Here is a 19,549-nt window from a genome sequence, read left to right as displayed (position 1 = left end):
TTTCAGCTCAGGTCATGATCCCAGTGTTGTGGGATCCCCCGTGTAAGGTTCCATGCTGAGCGTGGGGCCTTATTAAGATTCTTTCTTCCTCTGCCCCTCTCTCCTTACACATGTCCACTGTCTCTCTCAAAAACCAATAAAAAATTAAATATATATATATAGATTTCAAAAGACAAAAAAAAAAAAAAAAGAATTTCAGAGAATGGTGAGCCAAGTACAAAAGGTACAACTGCATAATGAGAATGCTCATAGGAAAAGAAAGACATGCCTTTCAAGAAATGTTAAAAATGTAGGGCGCCTGGATGGCTTAGTCAGTTAAGCATCTGACTCTGGATTTCAGCTCGGATCATGATGTTACAGTTTGTGGGTTCAAGCCCTACATCAGGCTCTTTGCTTAGAGCACAGAGCCTGCTTAGGATTCTCTCTCCCCCTTGTCTGCCCCTCCTCCAGTCTCACACATGTTCTCTCTCTCTCTCTCTCTCTAGATAAACTCTTTTAAAAATTTTAAAAGTTCCTTAGAGAAGGAAAATGATGTAGGTCAGACTCAGAAAACAATACTGAAGAAGAACAAAATGGGAGGATTAACCTGACTTCAAGACTTACTATAAAACTACAGCAATCAAGACAATGTGATATTGGTAGAAGAATAGAGAAATAGATCAGTAGGAGAGAATAGAGAGCCCAGAAATAGACCCATATAAATATAGTCAGCTGATCTTTGACAGTGGAGGAAAAGATAATCTTTTAAACAAATGGTACTAAAACAATTAGACATCCACCTGTAAAGAAAAAAAAAAAAATTTGAATCTAGATACAGACCTCATACCCTTCACAAAAATTATCTCAAAAGTGGATCATAAGCCTACATGTAAAACAAAAAACTGTGAAACTCCTAGAAAATAACTGGAGAAAACCTAGGTGAATTTGAGTGTAACAATGACTTTTTAGAACACCAAAGGTATGATCCATGAAAGAATTGATAAGCTATATGTATACACACACACACACACACACACATACATACACAGACACACACACACACATATATGTTTAAATTATAAGTATTCTGCGAAAGATAATGTCAAGAGAATGAGAAGGCATAGACTGGGAGAAAATATTTGCAAAGGACGTATATCTGATAAAGGACTGTTATCCTAAAATATGCAAAGAACTACTAAACCTCAACAGTAAGAACACAAAAAACCTGATTTAAAACTTGGCCAAAAAACTTACACCAAAGAAGATAAACAGATGGCAAATAAGCATATGAAAAGATATTCCACACCATATGTCATCAGGGAAGTGCAAATTAAAACCACTGCATGCCTATTAGAATGGCCAAAATCTGAAACACCAACACCAACAAATGCTGACAAAGACATGGAGCAATAGGAACTCTCATTCAGAAAATCTGGTAGGGGGTACAAAATAGTACAGCCATTTTAACAGATGTTTGGCAATTTCTTACAAAACTAAACCTACTCTTACCGTATGATCTAGTAACTGCTGGTGTTTACGCAACGGAGTTGAAAACATATCCACGCAAAAACCTGCATGTAGGTGTTACAAACAGCTTTGTTTATAATTGCCAAAATTTGGAAACAACCAAGGTGGCCTTCAGTAGGTAAATGGATAGATAAACTGGTACATCCAGGCAATGGAATGTCATTCAGCACTGAAAAGGAATGAGCTATGAAGCCATGAAAAGGCATGAAGGAAACTTAAATGCATGCTACTACCAAGCAAAAGAAGCCAATCTGAAAAGTCTACATAATGTATGATTCCGACTACATGACATGTTGGAAAAGGGAAAAGACAGTTAAAAACAAAAAAATCAGTGGTTGGGGAGGAAGGGATGAATAGATGGAACAGAGGATTTTTAGGTTGTGAAACTACTCTGTATGATATGATACTGATTAATGGTGGATGTATGTCATTATAAATTTGTCCAAAGCTAGAGAATGTACAACACCAGAAGTGAACCCTAATGTAAACTATGGACTTTGGATGGTAATGTGTCAGTGTAAGGTCATCAATTGTAACAAATGTGCCATGTATTATTGATAATATAGAAGGCTCTGCATTTGGGGGTAGAGGAGTAATGGGAAATCTGTACCTTCCTCTCTGTTTTGGTGTGAACCTAAAACTGCTCTTAAAAAAATGAAGTCTATTAAAACATTTTCAAAAATACATTTTAGGGGCACCTGGGTGGCTCAGTTGATTATTCAAGCCCCACATCAGGCTCTGTGCTGGCAGTGTGGAGGCTGCTTGGGATTCCCTCTCTGTCCCTCTCTCCGCCCCTCCCCAGCTTGCTCTCTCCCTGTCTCTCTCTCAAAGTAAATAAATAAACTTAAAAATACATTTTATAGTTGTAGAATTTTCTCAGTCTTTGAATAAGCTAGGGATTCCATTTGTGAGGAAACAACAGGATGTACGATTAAATCGGTCCTGCTGATATGTTTAAGAATCATGATCATTTTTTATAAAAATAGACATAACTGAGCTCCATTAGGTTCCTCAGGGAACATCAATATTAGGATGCTGAGGAATTTTGTAGACTTGTGAACCTGGCCAGTTTCTTTTTTCAGTGTTCATATCACTTATAATAATCATTTTTATCAGTTTTTTAATGTTTATGTTAAGAGAAAGAGAGCGGGTGCACGCACACATGAACAGGAGGAGGAGAGAGAGCGAGAGAGAGAGAATCCCAGGCCAGCTCCATGCTCAGTGTGGAGCCTGATGCAGAGCTTGATCGTGACCTGAGCCAAAATAAAGAGTTGGATGCTTAACCAAGTTCCCCAGATGCCTCTCAGTTGTTGTTGTTGTTGTTGTTGTTGTTGTTTTAAAGATCTGAACAGGGGCACCTGGGTGGCTCAGTCAGTTGGACGCCTGACTTCAGCTCAGGTCATGATCTCACAGCTTATGAATTCAAGCCCCGCGTTGGGCTCTGTGCTGACAGCTCAGAGCCTGGAGCCTGCTTCAGATTCTGTGTGTGTCTCTCTCTCGCCTTCAAAAGTAAACATACATTAAAAATATTAAAAAAAAAAAAAAAAAAAGATCTAAACGTGCAACAATTCTGAAGCGGTGATAATTTGTAATTATTCGTTTGCTTGGAATCAATATAGGCATATGCATCGAGGAAATTAGACCATTGCACGCATGGCATTCGTTTTTTGTTCCAGTGCTCCCCTTAGGAATAATATGTGATTATAGTCAGAATTTCCTGTGGCGAGCCATTATTTATTTAAGTCAGCTTTGTTATAGGAATCCCATTTTTGCAGCTCTTGACAACTATTAGAACCATAGCAAGTAAAAACGAAGACGAGATAGAGTTTAAGATAAAGATCTCTGATCTATAGACTTAGAGGAATTTGCACGAAATACAAAAACAGCATGGAATCTTCTCTCTGTGGAAGATAAATGATTTCTCAACCCCATATTCATTTAAGCCAGGAAATAGCAGAACCCTCAGACAAATAAACATGGACAAACATATATATATAAGCCAGATTTTTGGTTCCCACATCCTGTTTTTTGCCGATCATTAGATGGGTAGACCATAAAATTGAAACTCAGATCCCAACATTCAGCTACTAGTGTGGATAATAGTTGATTATGTATAAATCAGAATTAGAAACAAAATTACACTTAGCCAAGAATCGGATTTGGCAAGCAAGAGCCAGAAAGAGCCTATAATTGTCACACATGAAACCCCAGAGGAGCCTGGGAAGGACTCAAGAAGTCCTGGGCTGGATGAAGGTCACTTTTTAGGCTTTCCAAAGTAAACTTTCAAAGAAAACTCAGGTTTTGTTAGTTATTCTGTACACAAATTCATTTATGTGAAGAACAGTCGGTAGTTTTCCAAGAACCAAGGCAAAAGCAGGATTTATTAGAGGAGAGGAAAAAAAAAAAAAACAGTACACACAGTCTCAAAACAGTGAATCTCATTTACATACTTTGGAGGATAACCTAATTTGCCAGTATGTTGCAAAAAGGTCAGCCTGGGCATTTTGTTCTTGAGTAGGGACCAAACAAAAATATCAAAATTCCATTGGTTTTAGAGTCCAAAAAATGGCAAACATCTTGCCACAGAGAGTGAGACACTGATTGTATGAAATATCTTCCTATGTCCTTCCATTAGCACTTATACCTTATATTAGGCCAGGCCTGAAACATTTCCCTCATCACAATTCTTTAGGTGGAGTTAATAGGCCACCAGGTTAAGCTTTTTCTCCTCCCTCTTTAAATTTTGTTTATGTTACAGGAGTTTATTTTTATTGGTGACTAGAATATATTTAACTTGCTGGTACTGTATAAATGTAAAATCCTTTTGCCCTTTAATAGTTCCATCCCATACTAAAGTCCTCTGAACTATGTTAATTTTATTATACAGTGCCAATTAGATGTTCGGTCAAATGTTGAACTTAGCTAAGTGTTTTAAACTTCCAGAATGGACTCAAATGTTATATCAAGATGGTTTGGTAATATAGTCTGATTGGTCAAATGTATAATCGTCTCAAGTTAAATCCTTTTGTTTTTTATTGAAGAATCTTTTATTAGAATATGATAAGCAGTCAGAGCAGTTGGATGTGGAAAAAGAGCGTGCTAATAATTTTGAACATCACATAGAAGAACTTACAAGACAATTAAGGAATTCAACTTTTCAGGTAAAAAAATTTTGTGGAGGTATAATTGACATACAACATTATATTAGTTTAGTTTCAGGTGTACATCATGATTTGCATATATTTTGAAGTCTGGTTAACACCTATCCATACGTAGTTACAGAATTTTTTTTCCTTGCAATTAGAACTTTTAAGATTTACTCTCTTAACAACTTTCAAATATTCAATACAATGTTATTAACTATAGCACCATGCTGTACATTTCATGACTTATTTATTTTATAACTGGAAGTTTATAACCTTTGACTGCCTACACTTATTTCACCCACCTCCACCCTGTGCCTCTGGCAACCACGTATTCTATGAGCTTAGTTGTTTCGTTTTTTTTTTTTTTTTAATTGCACATATATGAGAGATCATATGGTATTTATCTTTCTCTGATTTATTTCACTTAGCATGATGCCCTCAAGGTCCATCCATGTTGCCACAAATGGCAAGATTTCATACTTCTGTATGGCTATATGGCCAAATAATATTCCATTTTATATATACACACACATACACATACATACATACATACATATACCACATGTTTTTTATCCATTCATCCATCAGTGAACACTTAGGTTGTTTCCTTATCCTGGCCATTGTAAGTCATGCTGCAGTAAACGTGGTTGTGCATATATCTTTTTGAGTTAGTGTTTCTATTTTCTTCGAATAAATACCCAGAAGTGTAATTACTGGGTCATATGGTAGTTCTGTTTTTAATTTTTTGAGAACTTCCATAAGGTTTTCCACAGTGGCTGCACCAATTTACATTCCCACCCCTTTTCTCCACATCCTTGCCAACAACTTGCTGTTTCTGTTTTTTTGATGATAGCCATTCTAACAGATATAAGATGATATTTCATTGTGGTTTTGATTTGCATTTCTTTGATAATCAGTGATGTTGAACATCTTTTCATGTACCTGTTGGCCATCTGTATGTCTTTGGGAAAATGCCTGTATAGATATTCTGCCCATTTTTAAATTGAATTGTTTGGTTTTTTGCTTTTGAATTGTACAAGTTCTTTATTTAGGCTGTTAACCCATTATCAGATATAAGATTTGCAAATACTTTCTCCCATTCAATAGGTAGCCTTTTCATTCTGTTGATGGTTTCCTTTGCTATAAAGAAGGTTTTGAATTTGATGCAGTCCCATTTGTTAATTTTTATTTTTGTTGCCTTTGCTTTTGGTATCAGGTTCAAAATATCATTGACAAGACCAGTGTCAAGGAGCTTACTGCCATTGTCTAGGAGTCTTATGGTTTCAGGTCTTACATTCAAATCTTTAAACCATTTTAAGTTAATTTTTGTGTAAGATGAAGGTAGTGGTCCAGTTTCATTCATTTGCATGTGGACATCCAACTTGTCCAACACCATTTATTGGAAGAGACTGTACATTTCTTATTGTATATTCCTGGCTCCTTTGTCATAAGTGAATTGACCATATTATCATAGGTTTATCTCTGGGCTCTTTGTTTCATTGATCTGCATGTCTGCTGTTATGCCAGTACCATACTGTTTTGAGTACTATAATTTTATAATATAGTATGAAATTGGGGAGCATGATAGCTCCAGTTTCATTCTTCTTTTTCAAGATTGCTTTGGCTATTTGGGCTTTCTTAGGTTCTGTACAAATTTTGGGATTGTTCTAGTTCCCTGAAAAATGCCATTGAATTTTTCATAGGGATTGCATTGAATCTGTAGATTGCTTTGGTCAGGATAACAGTATTTGGACTTTTGAAAAATATTAATTCTTCTAATCTATGAGCATAGAATATCTTCCCATTTATTTCTGTCATTTTCAGTTTCTTCCATCGGTGTCTTAAAGTTTTAAGTCTTTCACCTCTTTGAATTTATTACTAGGTACTTTTTTTCTTTTTGATGCAGTTTTAAGTGGGATTGTTTATTCTTAATTCTTCTTTCTGATAGTTTGTCATTAGTGTATAGAAAACACAACAGATTTCTGTATATTGATCTTGTATTCTGCAGTCTACTGAATTCGTTTATTCTAACAGTTTTTTGGTGGAGTCTTTAGGGTTTTCTATACATAGTATCCTGTCATCTGCAAATAGTGACAATTTTACTTCTTCTTTTGTAATTCGGATGCCTTTTCTTTTTCTTGCTTATTGTTGTGGCTAGGACTTCTAATACTATGTTAAATAAAAATGTCACAAGTAGGAATCTTGTCTTGTTCCTGATCTTAGAGGAAAAACTTTTCACTATTGAGTATGATGTAGTTGTGGGCTTGTCATATACGGCCTTTATTATGTTGAGGTACATTCCTTACACACCCACTTGGTTGAAAGGACTTTTCAGGTAATTTTAAATTGAGTAAAAGCAAACATGAAAATTGTAATAAATCTGTTTAAATTTCAGTATTTTTGCATAAAAACTTTTAATTAAAATTAATATAAACTTAATTTCATTTTTTTTTCCCCCCTGTTGGGGGAAGACTATGACAAAACAGCTGGCAACTCTCCTGTCTTATCTACTACTCTAATCTCAGCTCCCTGGGGTATTTTTGGTTTTGTTTCTTTTTTGCTTTTCCTCTGCCAGTGCTTGTGGTCTCTTGTAATGTTTGCCAAATTTATTTTAACAATAGTGTTTTAAACTTCTTCTCGATTTTATATTATGTGGAATTGGTTTTGAAATCTTCAGTTTTCAAATTGTGCCATAATCTCATAATGTATTATTTTATTCTTCCTGTCTTGTACATTTTTTCTGCATGTTTACAGTAGTGAACATTTGTCATTCTAGTGTGAAAAATTAAATTCTGATAATGAAGATCTCCTGGCTCGTATTGAGACACTACAGTCTAATGCAAAGTTATTAGAAGTACAGATATTAGAAGTCCAAAAAGCCAAAGCAGTGGCAGAGAAAGAGTTGGAAGCCGAAAAACTTCAGAAAGAACAGAAGATAAAGGTACAAACAGTCCCATGGGATTAATTTGTTATATAGTGATATTTTTATTATATTACTTAAGTGAAGGAAAGACTATGAATACAACAGAGTTCATTAATTCCCTAATGTATGTGAACTATGAATTTGAGAATCCCAAGATATAATTTTGGGGTGCACATTTTTTAAATATTAAAAGGTTTTCAAGCTTTTTTTGTATTTTAGTATGTCAAATTCATTTTATAGACCCTTACAAATACCTTTTTTTAATGCTAGTTGGCTTGGGGGGATGAGGTGGCAATATTTTTATTTTTAATTTCAGGAGCATGCCAGTTCTGTAAATGAACTTGAAGAACTTCAGCTTCAACTTCAGAAGGAAAAGAAACAGCTTCAGAAAACTATGCAAGAATTAGAGCTGGTTAGAAAGGTAAAATAAAATACTAAATTCAAAACTAAGATCAATATTCACAGTGTTAAACTATTCTAATAGTTTAGAAAGGAAATATGTCAAAAATAAGGTTTTTGAGGTACCAAAATAATCATGTGTAAATTGTCAGCCTCAAAAAATTGCAAGTTTAACTTATTTCTCTCAGTCCTGTTTTTTCAGAAGAATCTAGGCTCAAAAATGATTAGATTTTGGTTTGATACTTCATTTTTTGTACAGGATTATTCTATGACACATGAAGATCTAATTAATGTCAAAAATGGGAATTTGTATTATACTTAAAACTTTGGCTAATTTTTCTCTACTTCTTCAAAGATGAGGCCAAAAAGAAAAGTACTGTAAGAGCTGCTTAAAATGTTAATATTTTAGGGGCACGAGTGGCTCAGTTGGTCAAGCGTCTGACTATTGATCGTGATCTCACGATTTAAGAGATTGAGCCGCACTGAGAGCATGGAGCCTGCTTAGGATTCTCTCTCTACCCCTCCCTCTCTGTCCCTCCCTGGCTCTCTCTCTCTCTCAAAATAAATAAATTAATTTTAAAAAATTTTTCAATGTTAATATTTTATAAATAAGAGCTCCATAAGTAGAACTATGAATCGTGGTTAATGAAAATTATGATGAAATTCAGTGAAACTGAGAAAGTTAGATTAAACTATTAGAAAATATTTTATTTTATAAAATTACAAATTAGAAAGTACCAATTTCTAGTTTGTTCATATGTGTAAACTTTCCATATTACAGAAAAGCATAATAGAATATGTTTATTCCTGTGGCATAATTTATAATTATGCAATTAACAGTTTTACAAATCAACTGATCTACTATTATGTGGATCTTTTATTTCTGATATGTGCAGGATGCCCAGCAAACCACATTGATGAATATGGAAATAGCTGATTATGAACGTTTGATGAAAGAACTAAATCAAAAGTTAGCTAATAAAAACAGCAAGATAGAAGATTTGGAGCAAGAAATAAAAATTCAGAAGCAGAAACAAGAAACCCTGCAAGAAGAAATGGGTGAGTAAAACAAAATTCACTTTAACTTAACAATAATTTCATCATAACAGAACACAGGGCAGCAACATTAGTTGTTCATTTCACCAGTCTTTGACTGCCAACCAGAGCTTTCACACAATACTTACTATTCTTAAGGACGAGGAGGGTTGTAAAACCATGTTTTGTTTGAATGTGTACAGTCTGCGTTGGTGAATAATGCATTCACTTACTTAAACATTTCTTAAGTACCTGCTATGTGAGTGATACAAAGGTAAGAAATGGTCTTATCCACGATTTGCTGGTTGTCAGCAGAGTAGGAACATTAAATAGCAATTAAACCTTCTTTTTAAGGTGATTACATTCCATTCTTTCCATAAAATGATTTCTCATGTATGCACCTAAAGCTCTAAATATCCCCAGGCACTCCTTCAGCCACATCTCATAAGTTGGTATGTTATACTTTTTATTCCACTCAAGATTTTTTAAATTTCCTTTGGATTTCTTCTTTGACCCATGGGCTATTTACAAGTGTGTTATTTAATTTGTTTGAAGGAATTTCAAATATCTTTCTGTTAATGATTTCTAACTGAATTCTGTTGTAGTTAAAAAACATATTCTGCATGATTTCAGTCCTTTTAAGTTTATTCAGTTTTGTATTAGGGTTCAGAATAAGATTTGTTTTGGTGAATGCTCCTTAGGCACTTGAAAACAATGTGTTCAACTGTATTAGTTGTTGGATAGAGTGTTCTAACTAATGTCAATTAAATCAAGTTAGGTGACTGTTTAAGTTTTCTGTATTTTTAATGATTTTCTGATTACTGCTTTATCAAGTATGGAGAGAGGGATGTTGAATTTCCTGAACATAACTGTGGATTTCTTTCTCTTTTCATTTCTGTTAGTTTTGGCTTCATATATTTAGAAACTCTGGAATTAGCTACATTTACATTTAGAATCATTACTTGTTCTTGGTAATTTAATTCCTCTATTATTATGAAATGTGTCTTATTATTAGTAATATTTATTTTTCTAAAGTCCACTTTGATATTAATGTAACCACTCCAGCTTTCTTTTGTTTATTGTTTACATAGCATGTCTTTTCCTATCCTTTGGCTTGCGACCTAAGTCTATAAAATACTCCTTTTAGATAGCATATAGTTGAGTCTTCCTTTTCTCTCCAAGCTGACAGTCTCTGCTATTTAATTGGAATATATAAGTCATTTATTTTTAACATAAATATTTATGTGATTAGATTTAAATCTATCTTGCTGATTATTTTCTATTGTTCTTGTGATTCATGTCCTTTCTCCTCTTTTATCTGCCTTCTTTTGAATTGATTAATTTATATGATGCTATTTTATCTCTTTTATTAAGAGATAACTATACCATTGTTAGTGTTTAGTGGTGGGCTTAGGGTTTATAATATATCATAAATTTATTACAGATTACATTTAAGTAAATTATACCACTTCATATATAGTATAAGAATCTTACAGTACTGTTTGTTTCCCCATTGTTGGTCTTTGCTTTATTTTTATCACACGTTTTGCTTCACGTGTTTTTCACATGTGTTAGGAATGTAATAACTGTGTTGTTTTTCTTTAAAAATATTTCTTTATTAAAGAGACATATGCAAACCATGGCCCACAGTTATTCATATATATATATATGTAGGTTTTTATATTTATATATTTATATATTTATATATTTATATATTTATATATATATATATATAAATATATATATAAAGGTTTTATTGAAACATTGCCATGTACATTTGTGTGTATCACTTATGGCTACTTTCATGCTATAACAGCATAGTTGAGTAGTTGTAACAGATACTGTATCACCTGCAACACTATAATATTTATTACCTCACCATGTAAAACATTTTCCAATCCCTGTTTTAAAGAAGTAAAAAACTAGAAAAATTTTTTTTAACTATTTACCCACATATTTACCATCTCTGTTGCTCTTCATTTCATGTATATCCAGATTTCATCAAGTATGACTTTCCTTTTGCCTGAAGGACTTCCTTTAACATATCTTGTACTGTGGGCTGTAGGTATTGAATTCTGTCATGTCTTTCATCCCCAAAAAATTGCCTTCATTTTTTTCTTAACTGTAAAATTTTATTCTTTTTTTTTTTTTACATCCAAGTTAGTTACTATATAATACAACAATGATTTCAGGGTAGATTCCATAATGCCTGTTACCCATTTAGCCCATCCCCCCCTCCCTCCCACAACCCCTCAAGTAACCCTCTGTTTGTTCTCCATGTTTAAGAGTCTTATGTTTTTCCCCCTCCCTGTTTTTATATTACTTTTCCTTCCCTTCCCTTGTGTTCATCTGGTATGTGTCTTAAAGTCCTCAGTGTGAAGTCATATGATATTTGTCTTTCTCTGACTAATTTTGCTTAGCATAATACCTTTAGTTCCATCCACATACTTGCAAATGGCAAGATTTCATTCTTTTTGGTGGCTGAGTAATACTCCATTGTCTATATATACCACATCTTCTTTATCCATTTATCCATCTGTGGACGTTTGGGCTCCTTCCATACTTTGATTGTTGTTGCTAGTGCTGCTATAAACATTGGGGTGCATGTGTCCCTTCAAAACAGCACACCTGTATCCCTTGGATAAATACCTAGTAGTGCAATTGCTGGTTCATAGGGTAGTTCTATTTTTACTTTTTTGAGGAAACTCCATACTGTTTCCAGAGTGGCTGCACCAGTTTGCATTCCCACCAGCAGTGCAACAGGGTTCCTCTTTCTCTACATCTTCGCCAACATCTGTTGTTGCCTGAGTTATTAATTGTAGCCATTCTGACTGATGTGAGGTGGTATCTCATTGTGGTTTTGATTTGTATTTCCTGAAGATGAGTGATGTTGAGCATTTTTCATGTTCTGTTGGCCATCTGGATGTCTTCCTTGGATAAGTGTCTATTCATGTCTGTTGCCCTTTTCTTCACTGGATTATTTGTTTTTTGGGTGTTGAGTTTGATAAGTTCTTTATAGATTTTGGATAATAACCCTTTATCTGATATGTTGTTTGCAAATATTTTCTCCCATTCCATCGGTTGCCTTTTAGTTTTACTGATTGTTGATTTCAAGTTTCATAGCATTGTGGTCTGAAATATGCACAGTATGATCTCGATCTTTTTCTACTTGTTGAGGGCTGATTTGTGTCCCAGTATGTGGTCTGTTCTGGAGAACGATCCCTGTGCACTAGAGAATGTATATTCCACTGCTTTAGGATGAAATCTTCTGCATATATGTTAAGTCCATCTGGTCCAGTGTTTCATTCAAAGACATTGTTTCCTTGTTGGTTTTTTGATTAGATGATCTGTCTATTGCTGGAAGTGGGGGTGTTGAAGTCCCCTACTATTATGGTATTATTATCAATGAGTTTTTTATGTTTGTGATTAATTGATTTATATACTTGGGTGTTTCCACAGTTGGCACATAAATGTTCACAATTGTCAGGTCTTCTTGGTGGATAGACCCCTTAATTATGGTAAAATGCCCTTATTCATCTCTTGTTACAGTCTTTATTATAAAGTCTAGATTGATATAAATATGGCTACTCTGGCTTTCTTTCATTGACCATAAGCATGACAGATGGTTCTCCATCCCCTCACTTTCAATCTGAAGGTGTCTTTAGATTAAAGTGGGTGTCTTGTAAACAGCATATAGATGGATCTTGTTTTCTTGTCCATTCTGTCACCCTATGTCTTTTGATTTGAGCATTTAATACATTGATTTACAGTGAGCACTGAAAGATATGAATGTATTACCATTATGTTACTTGTAGAGTTGGAGTTTCTGCTGGTGTTCTTTCGTTCTTTCTAGTCTTTGTTCCTTTTGGTCCTTATTTTATTTATTTATTTATTTATTTACTTACTTACTTATTTATTTAGTCTTTTCTCCCTCAGGGAACCCCCCTTAAAATTTCTTGCAGGACTGGTATAGTGGTCACAAACTCCTTTAATTTTTGTTCGGGAAACTTTTAATCTGTCCTATTTTGAATGACAGCCTTGCTGGATAAAGAGTTCTTGGCTGCATATTTTTTCTGATTCAGCACATTAAATATATCCTGCCACTCCTTTCTGGCTTGCCAAGTTTCTGTGGACAGGTCTGCTGCAAATCTGATTTGTCTTCCCTTGTAGGTTAAGACTTTTTTTCCTTTGCTACTTTCATGATTCTCTCCTTGCCTGAGTATTTTGTGAATTTGACTATGATAGGCCTTGTTGACAGTCGTTTTTTTTTTAATCTAATGGGAGTCCTCTGTGCTTCCTGGATTTTGATGTCTGTGTCTTCCCCCAGCTTAGGAAAGTTTTCTGCTATGATTTGCTCCCATAACCCTTCTACCTCTTTTGCTCTCTCTTCATCTTCTGGGACCCCTATGATTCTAACGTTGTTCCTTTTTAATGAGTCACTGATTTCTCTAATTCTTAAATTGTGCTCTTTTTCCTTAGTCTCCCTCTTTTTTTCTGCTTCCTATTCTCCATAAGTTTGTCCTCTATATCACTGATTCTCTGCTCTGTCTCATCCATCCTTGACGCCATGGCATGCATTCGAGATTTCAGCTCAGTTACATTTTTTATTTCATCCTGACTGGCTTTTACTTCTTTTATCTCTGCAGAAAGGGATTCTAATCTATTTTCGACTCCAGCTAGTATTCTTATTTCATGATTCTAATTCTGGTCAGACATCTTGCTTGTATCTGTGTTGGTTAAGCCCCTTCCTATCATTTCTTCCTCCTCTTTCTTTTGGGATGAATTCCTTCGTTTCATCATTTTCAGGGTAGAATGCCTTCATTTTTGAAAGATAGTTCTGCTGGGTATAGAATTTTATGATGTGCCTTGTTATGTTTTCTTTCCCTGTTTATATCCTGCTTGTGGTTTTTTGCATTTGTTTGCTGTATTTAGATTTTCTAGTTTTCTTCAAGTTGATCATATTTTTGGCCATTGTTTACTTTATTCTTTCTTGTTTAAATCCTCCTTCTTTTTTCCCCTGAGACTCCAATTACACACATTAGACCACTTGATATATCACCATAGATTAGTGATAATTTGTTCATTTTTTCTATTCTTTTTTCACTTTCTGAGCTTCTTTTTGGATACTTTCTAATATTAAATAGAATATAGTTTCTATTCTAGTTGTTTCTATTAGTAAGTAATTTTTAAATTCTCTCATCTCCAGAGTCTAATATTTTATTACCATCCAGTGATATTTTCTTGAGGTATTATATTTTTCATCTCCAGAAATTCCATTTGTGTTTTTTTTTGTTCCTGTTTTCCATTTATCTCTTCATTATATTTTCCTTCCAGTCTTTAAGCATATTCTGTGATTTATTGTTCTAAATCTATGGATTGAATTTTTTTCTCCTGTAATCAGTAATAATTCCCTGCTTCTTTGCATGGGAAATAATTTTTTAATTGGATGTGAATTTTACATGTTGAGTGCTAGATTTTTTGTATTCACTTACAGAGTTAAACTTTGGCGGGCATTTATAGATCAGTTTTATTCTTTTGTGGCTTGTTTTTCTTTTTTTTTTTTTTTTTTAGGACAAGTGTAGAGAGTCCTTTCATATAGATTTAGATTAGCCTCTCTACTAAAATAGGGATCTTCTAATGTCTACTGAGTGCCTATGTATTAAAGTCTCTTTACTCTGGCTGGTTGGAACAATTTATAGCCCTTTGTGAGCCCTGGGAATTGTTCCAATTATAGTTCCCTATACACTGTTCTTTCCAAGGCTATTGTTCTTTGAATCTCAGCAAGACCACTGCTCTGTTTGGGAGTCCCTTTCTGTAACACAGTCTAGAAATTGCCTCCTGACCAAAAGCTGGGACTGTAATAGGGCTCACCTTGTTTACCTTCTCTCAGGGATCACAGCTCTATAGTGCTTATTGTCTAATGTCAGAAAGCAGGATTTTTTTTCATATATTTTGTTCAGTTTTCTAATTGATTACGGTGGAAAGTAAGTCTAAGACTTGTTACTCCCAAATGACAAGAAGCAGAAGTCCCATAAAATGATTTGAGGTGGCTGCCAAGATACTACTATACAATATTTCAGATATATAAATGATGAGGAAATGAGATAAAAGCAAATGTTGAGATATAGGACTATACAGTAAAGTCAGACATAAGATCAAGACATAAAGTGTATGTTCTGTGTGCTTTTGGTATCACGTTGGTCTGCATAAATTGGCTTGGAGTTTCCCAGAAGCCATACAAAGACAGGAACAGTCTCAGGTACAGAGTTTATAAGAGCCACAATATTAAAACAAATGTGATAATTGTAAGAAACATAGCTTTTCCTGGTACTAAGATGTGTGAGAGAACTTTTTTTTAAGACATTTTTATAAAAGGGGGTGCCTGGGTGGCTCAGTCGGTTAAGCATCCAACCTCGGCTCAGGTCATGACCTCACGGTTTGTGAGTTCAAGCCCTGCATCAGGCTCTGTGCTGACAGCTCAGAGCCTGAAGCTTGCTTTGGATTCTGTGTCTCCTCTCTCTGCCCCTCCCCCACTTGTGCTCTGTCTCTCTGTCCATGAAAAATAAATAAATGAAAAAAAAAATTTTTTTGAAGACATTTTTATAAAAGAAACACTGTGTTATGTGGTCCCAGACCATAACTTGAATGGTCCCAGACCTAACTTGAATATCACACAGTATTGGAGAGCTTTTTAGAAAGCCCAGGCACAGATGTAAAGAATCAGAATCTTAAAGTGTGGGGCATTAAAATCTGTGTTTTCCAGGCATACCTGGGTGGCTTGGTTGAGTGTCTGACTTTACCTCAGGTCATGGTCTCATGATTGTGGGTTCAAACCCCCCGTTGGGGCCTGTGCTGATAGCTGAGAGCCTGCTTCTGATTCTGTATCTTTCTCTCTCTCTTCCCCTCCCCTGTTTGCCCTCTGTCTCTCAAAAATAAAAATAAATGTAAAAAAAAGGTTTTTTTTAATAAAATCTGTGTTTTCAATAGTCTCATATGTGATTTTGAAGCTAATGCTACCTTAGGAATGTCAAACATCCAGAAATAGCAAAAATTAAAGCCACCAAATCAATAAATAATATTTAGTAAGAATCTCGTGTGCATGTAAGACCATTTCACAAAATGGGAGTTTTCAAATTCAGAGACTGATAGACCAGGGGTATTACCTTACAGGATTGGCTTGTAAAGTGAAAATAAGTAAATTTAACCTTTACAATGATTGGTTATTACAATGGGGGTTCCCAGATGACAAGTTCACTTGTTTTGCACAATAAGCTAAATAAGTTTCAGTTATATGACTTAAATGGTTTTGTCTGCTCGGGGAATTTTCAAACCCAGTATCCATTTTATATTTACTTTTAACAGAAACCACTGATAATCCAGATAATCCAGATTTGTATTTTCAATGGCATCCCCACAATAAATAAAGTAACAAATCTCCCATGAATGTTTCATAATGGGTACTTCATTCAACGTGTAGCCAAATCACAGCTGAATAAATGTGATTCCATGAATAAACAAAGGAATGAAGCCACATATGCAGTGTTCTGATATCTGCCTGCATCCAGGGGGGGAAAAATAACATATTCAGATAATCGAAACGACTGTAGAGTTTCCAGCCAATTCACTATGCATGTATCTCTTCTTATATATATACCATATTTTCCAACTGTGTTCTTGGTGCAAATTGAATGGTAGAACTCTAGATTATATTCCTTCAATAAAAAATTTGGGGTTCTTTTGTTGTTGTTGTTGTTTTTCAATATATGAAATTTATTGTCAAATTGGTTTCCATACAACACCCAGTGCTCATCCCAAAAGGTGCCCTCCTCAATACCCATCACCCACCCTCCCCTCTCTCCCACCCCCCATCAACCCTCAGTTTGTTCTCAGTTTTTAAGGGTCTCTTATGCTTTGGCTCTCTCCCACTCTAACCTCTTTTTTTTTTTTTTTTCCTTCCCCTCCAGCATGGGTTTCTGTTAGGTTTCTCAGCATCCACATAAGAGTGAAAACATATGGTATCTGTCTTTCTCTGTATGGCTTATTTCACTTAGCATAGCACTCTCTAGTTCCATCCATGTTGCTACAAAGGGACATATTTCATTCTTCCTCATTGCCACGTAGTACTCCATTGTGTATATAAACCACTATTTCTTTATCCATTCATCAGTTGATGGACATTTAGGCTCTTTCCATAATTTGGGTATTGTTGAGAGTGCTGCTATAAACATTGGGGTACAAGTGCCCCTATGCATCAGTACTCCTGTATCCCTTGGGTAAATTCCTAGCAGTGCTATTGCTGGGTCATAGGGAAGGTCTATTTTTAATTTTTTGAGGAACCTCCACACTGTTTTCCAGAGTGGCTTCACCAATTTGCATTCCCACCAACAGTGCAAGAGGGTTCCCATTTCTCCACATCCTCTCCAGCATCTATAGTCTCCTGATTTGTTCATTTTGGCCACTCTGACTGGCGTGAGGGGATATCTGAGTATGGTTTTGATTTGTATTTCCCTGATGAGGAGCGACGTTGAGCATCTTTTCATGTGCCTGTTGGCCATCCGGATGTCTTCTTTAGAGAAGTGTCTATTCATGTTTTCTGCCCATTTCTTCACTGGATTATTTGTTTTTCGGGTGTGGAGTTTGGTGAGCTCTTTATAGGTTTTGGATACTAGCCCTTTGTCCGATATGTCATTTGCAAATATCTTTTCCCATTCCGTTGGTTGCCTTTTAGTTTTGTCGGTTGTTTCCTTTGCTGTGCAGAAGCTTTTTATCTTCATAAGGTCCCAGTAGTTCATTTTTGCTTTTAATTCCCTTGCCTTTGGAGATGTGTCAAGTAAGAAATTGCTGAGGCTGAGGTCAGAGAGGTTTTTCCTGCTTTCTCCTCTAGGGTTTTGATGGTTTCCTGTCTCACATTCAGGTTCTTTATCCATTTTGAGTTTATTTTTGTGAATGGTGTGAGAAAGTGGTCTAGTTTCAATCTTCTGCATGTTGCTGTCCAGTTCTCCCAGCACCATTTGTTAAAGAGACTGTCTTTTTTCCATTGGATGTTCTTTCCTGCTTTGTCAAATATTAGTTGGGCATACGTTTGTGGGTCTAGTTCTGGGGTTTCTATTCTATTGCATTGGTCTATGTGTCTGTTTTTGTGCCAATACCATGCTGTCCTGATGATGACAGCTTTGTAGTAGAGGCTAAAGTCTGGGATTGTGATGCCTCCTGCTTTGGTCTTCTTCTTCAAAATTACTTTGGCTATTCGGGGCCTTTTATGGTTCCATATGAATTTTAGGATTGCTTGTTCTAGTTTCGAGAAGAATGCTGGTGCAATTTTGATTGGGATTGCATTGAATGTGTAGATAGCTTTGGGTAGTATTGACATTTTGACAATATTTATTCCTCCAGTCCATGAGCACGGCATGTTTTTCCATTTCTTTATATCTTCTTCAATTTCCTTCATAAGCTTTCTATAGTTTTCAGCATACAGATCTTTTACATCTTTGGTTAGATTTATCCCTAGGTATTTTATGCTTCTTGGTGCAATTGTGAATGGGATCAGTTTCTTTATTTGTCTTTCTGTTGCTTCATTATTAGTGTATAAGAATGCAACTGATTTCTGTACAATGATTTTGTATCCTGCAACTTTGCTGAATTCATGTATCAGTTCTAGCAGACTTTTGGTGGAGTCTATCGGGTTTTCCATGTATAATATCATGTCATCGGCAAAAAGTGAAAGCTTGACTTCATCTTTGCCAATTTTGATGCCTTTGATTTTTTTGTTGTCTGATTGCTGATGCTAGAACTTCCAACACTATGTTAAACAACAGCGGTGAGAGTGGACATTCCTGTTGTGTTCCTGATCTCAGGGAAAAAGCTCTGTTTTTCCCCGTTGAGGATGATGTTAGCTGTGGGCTTTTCATAAATGGCTTTTATGATCTTTAAGTATGTTCCTTCTATCCCGACTTTCTGAAGGGTTTTTATTAAGAAAGGTGCTGAATTTTGTCAACTGCCTTTTCTGCATCGACTGACAGGATCATATGGTTCTTTTCTTTTATTAATGTGATATATCACGTTGATTGATTTGCGAATGTTGAACCAGCCCTGCATCCCAGGAATGAATCCCACTTGATCATGGTGAATAATTCTTTTTATATGCTGTTGAATTCTAGTTGCTAGTATCTTACTGAGAATTTTTGCATCCATATTCATCAGGGATATTGTCCTGTAGTTCTCATTTTTTTACTGGGTCTCTGTCTGGTTTAGGAATCAAAGTAATACTGGCTTCATAAAATGAGTCTGGAAGTTTTCCTTCCCTTTCTATTTTTTGGAATAGCTTAAGGAGGATAGGTATTATCTCTGCTTTAAATGTCTGGTAGAACACCCCTGGAAAGCCATCTGGTCCTGGACTCTTATTTGTTGGCAGATTTTTGATAACTGATTGAATTTCTTCACTGGTTATGGGTCTGTTCAAGCTTTCTATTTCCTCCTGATTGAGTTTTGGAAGTGTGTGGGTGTTTAGGAATTTGTCCATTTCTTCCAGATTGTCCAGTGT

General features: G+C 35.3%; 1 protein-coding gene across 1 annotated transcript in view; it reads left to right on the top strand.

Moving 5' to 3' along the window:
- GCC2 (GRIP and coiled-coil domain containing 2) overlaps positions 1 to 19,549 on the top strand; it is a 65,474-nt gene that overhangs the window by 14,612 nt on the left and 31,313 nt on the right. Inside the window, exons 10-13 of the mRNA XM_042931843.1 lie at positions 4,548 to 4,667; positions 7,429 to 7,593; positions 7,892 to 7,996; positions 8,871 to 9,033. Of these exons, the coding sequence (XP_042787777.1) occupies positions 4,548 to 4,667; positions 7,429 to 7,593; positions 7,892 to 7,996; positions 8,871 to 9,033 (553 nt within the window). The remainder of the gene's footprint in view (positions 1 to 4,547; positions 4,668 to 7,428; positions 7,594 to 7,891; positions 7,997 to 8,870; positions 9,034 to 19,549) is intronic.

Source organism: Panthera leo, chromosome A3 (genome assembly GCF_018350215.1).
Source record: "Panthera leo isolate Ple1 chromosome A3, P.leo_Ple1_pat1.1, whole genome shotgun sequence".
NCBI classification, from domain to species: domain Eukaryota; kingdom Metazoa; phylum Chordata; class Mammalia; order Carnivora; family Felidae; genus Panthera; species Panthera leo.
Note: the sequence above shows the minus strand (reverse complement) of the source record. Positions and strands in the feature narration are given on the sequence as shown.